General features: G+C 61.1%; 1 protein-coding gene across 1 annotated transcript; it reads right to left on the reverse strand.

The window, feature by feature from the left end:
- Positions 1-53: 53 nt before the first annotated feature.
- ASPHD2 (aspartate beta-hydroxylase domain containing 2) lies at positions 54-2858 on the reverse strand (the record flags this gene model as incomplete). The annotated part of the gene is made up of 3 exons (XM_010179681.1): positions 54-109; positions 424-537; positions 2147-2858. Coding segments are annotated over 3 exons (882 nt in total), but the record flags the coding sequence as incomplete, so codon positions are not given.
- Between the last annotated feature and the right edge of the window lie 3 nt (positions 2859-2861).

Below are 2861 nucleotides of genomic sequence, written 5' to 3' on the forward strand. Positions count from 1 at the left end.
GTTCTCCCACTCTTCGCACGCTCCCCTGCGTAAAACAGCTCAGCTCCGTGCTTTTACGCCACCGGCGACCGGTGCTGGTTAATCCAGGAGAGCTGGAGCGGAACAGCCTCTGTCAGTGATGGAGAGAGGTGGAAAAACAGGCCGGCACGGAGCTTTCCTCCCCGCACGGGAGACAAAGGCGCCGCTGTAACGTCGGCGCCAAAGCTGCTGCCTCACAACAGGGCCGCTGCAGCCACAGCTCTGCTGAGAGGAGGCAGCATCAGAGCCCACAACGTTTGGGGGGATAAGGGAAGCCCTCCCCAGTACAGCAGTGGTGTAACCCCCCTGGGATGCCAGTGTCTGCACAGCCCTTTGAATGCCTCGGCAGGAGAAGGGACGAGGGACAAGGGATGAGGCTCCCCCCGAGCCGTGCATGCTTCTTACCCTCGTGAAATGCCGTGTGCAGGAAGGAGTCGTCAAAAAGCAGGCAGCGACCCTCAGCCCAGCACTGGGGCTCGCCCCCCACCACCAGCTCACAGTTGCTGGGCGTCTTCAGACCTTTGGGCACAGAGAGAGAGCACAGGGAGGGTCAGGGGGAGGAAATGCTGCACCGGGACATGAGAAATGGCTGCAATTCCTGGCTGTGCCATGAGCTCCTAATTTCACATCACATCACTCAGCGTCTCCCTTGTCACTCGGTTCCCCCCCAGCAGCTGCAAGGACAGAAATGCAGGGGAGGGTCGCAAAATTCCCCATAGGGCAGAGGCTCTGTGAAAGCCACATGAAGAAGAACAATCCTAGCAATAAAATGTTGTATTTTCCTAAATACTAGCACAAGTCAGGCCAGGCTGAGGGTCAATCCCACCATCCCTGCATCACAAATGTCACACTCCAGTGCTGGGGACCACTGGAACCAACCCGCCCTGAGGATGCAGCCGTGGTGGGGGAAGGGGTCAGGGCTCACGCAGTTCGTGAGCGGTAACGATGCAGCAAATGAGCAGGAAAGGATTTCACAGCGATGCCAAAACCCAGCGAGCACAGCAGGGACTCCCAGCTGCAAAAGCTGCTCTGCTTTTCTAACGGATGTTTCAAAGCCTACCAAAAAAAAAACCCCAACCCAAAGCCATTTCCCTGCACAACGGCCTCAGCTGGAGAGGCTGCGGCTGGGAAGGGGGAGCTCAGCAGCACCCAGCAGCGTCCAAGCCCTTCCCTTGCACCCCAGGGATGCTGCCCTGCGCTCAGCCCTGCATGTTCGACAGAGCAGCAGCAGGGCTGGGGTAAAACGGTGCCGTGTCCTGGCTGGAGTGAGCAGATGGAGCTGGAAAATGCAGAAGGAGAAGGAGATGACCCACATCACTTTACTACCCAGCTCCACACTGCCAGGGCAGGGTCCATCCGAGCCAGCCTGGACCTCGTTGCGCTGGCCCCTTCCCAGGCACCGCTCTCGGCCCCTCGCACCTCCCAAGCCTAAATAAATGGCCCATCACTGCCGGAGCGTGTTTACCCAGGAGGAGTTGGCTGAACAAGCGCTCGGTGCTTGCCAGCGCAGCCCGTGCCGTGCCACCCCCGCGGCAGAGCCCGGCCATCTGTGCCCCCCGGGCTGTCCCCATCCCGCAGGGCAGGGAGCACAGCGCTGCCAGCCAGCGCCTGCCCCGCCAGAGGGGACACCCCGCACCCCCAGTTTGCACCAAAGCAGCACCTCTGCTCACATCTCCTGTGCCATGCGTGCAGCACCCAAACAACCCTGGAGAGGGGGAGCGGCCAGGGGGGCAGCACCCAAGGGTGCAATGCATCTTGTGATGGGAGGGGGGGCTGCCTGCAGAGCAGGGGTCATTTGGAGACCTTGCATAAAATCAGCCCCATATCTTGCACTAGCAAAAGCCCCACGCCTCTGGGCCAGCAGAGGAGGCAGTGAATCGCTCCTGCTACTGAGCTGGGGACTGGTCGGGCACTGGAGGGGACACACAGAGCCCTGGCCTCTGTTTTTGCTGCTGCCAAAGCCCCAAAACTCCCCTCATGCCATGAGCCAGCCCTGGGGCTGCAATTAGCAGCTAAAACCCGAGAGCATGGGGTGCAAGAGGCCTTTTCTGGGCTCCTGCACCCAGGCACAGCTACAGCCCCCTTGCACCACCCGTAGCCAGGATGAAACCCCGTCCCAGGTGCTTACCTAGATGGCAGCGGATGCGGATGTTGGTGGGTCCGTAGTGCTCTGCGATGACGGTGCCCGGGCTCAGCACGGAGATGCAGGCGTTCCCAAAGACGTTGTTGCCGATGCAGGTGCGCAGGCTCCCGAGCAAGCGGTATGTCCGTGGGCACCTCCTGCAGTTCCTGGGCACGCACATGCCCTGGTTCACCAGGTAGAAGGTGAACCACTCCCCGCTCGGCGTGCTGTTCATTTTCCAGCCCTGCGGGAGGCTGCAGTTTGAGAAAGCTTTGTAGAGGGTCTCAAACTCGCACAGGATGGTCTGGAAGTTGCGCTCCAGCAACTCCACGTCATGCTTTTGAGCGTCCCGGGAGAAATAGGGCATGGTCGGCAAATCCGGCAAGAAGAAGACTTCTGGCTTCTGGATGGACGGCCGGCTGTTGAGGTAGCGGCCCTGCTCGCGGATGCCTTTGTGGATCCTGCCCATGCCGGACCAGGAGTAGCGCTTGGCGTACTCCTGCAGGTTGTGGTAGAGTTTCTGGTTGAGCCCGTCGTGGGGCGTGCAGCGCACGCACTCGGGCGAGTGGCAGTAGACGAAGCCGTTCTGCACGCCGTTGGCCTCCGCGCTCTGCATCAGGGCGTTGACGGTGGTGTAGGCGCGGGGCTGCTCCCGCCCCACGTGGTAGCAGTACCAGACGAAGAGGACCAGGAGGCAGGCGACAGCCACCACGGCTGTGGC

This window comes from Mesitornis unicolor, unplaced genomic scaffold (genome assembly GCF_000695765.1).
Source record: "Mesitornis unicolor isolate BGI_N332 unplaced genomic scaffold, ASM69576v1 scaffold32162, whole genome shotgun sequence".
Taxonomy (NCBI): domain Eukaryota; kingdom Metazoa; phylum Chordata; class Aves; order Mesitornithiformes; family Mesitornithidae; genus Mesitornis; species Mesitornis unicolor.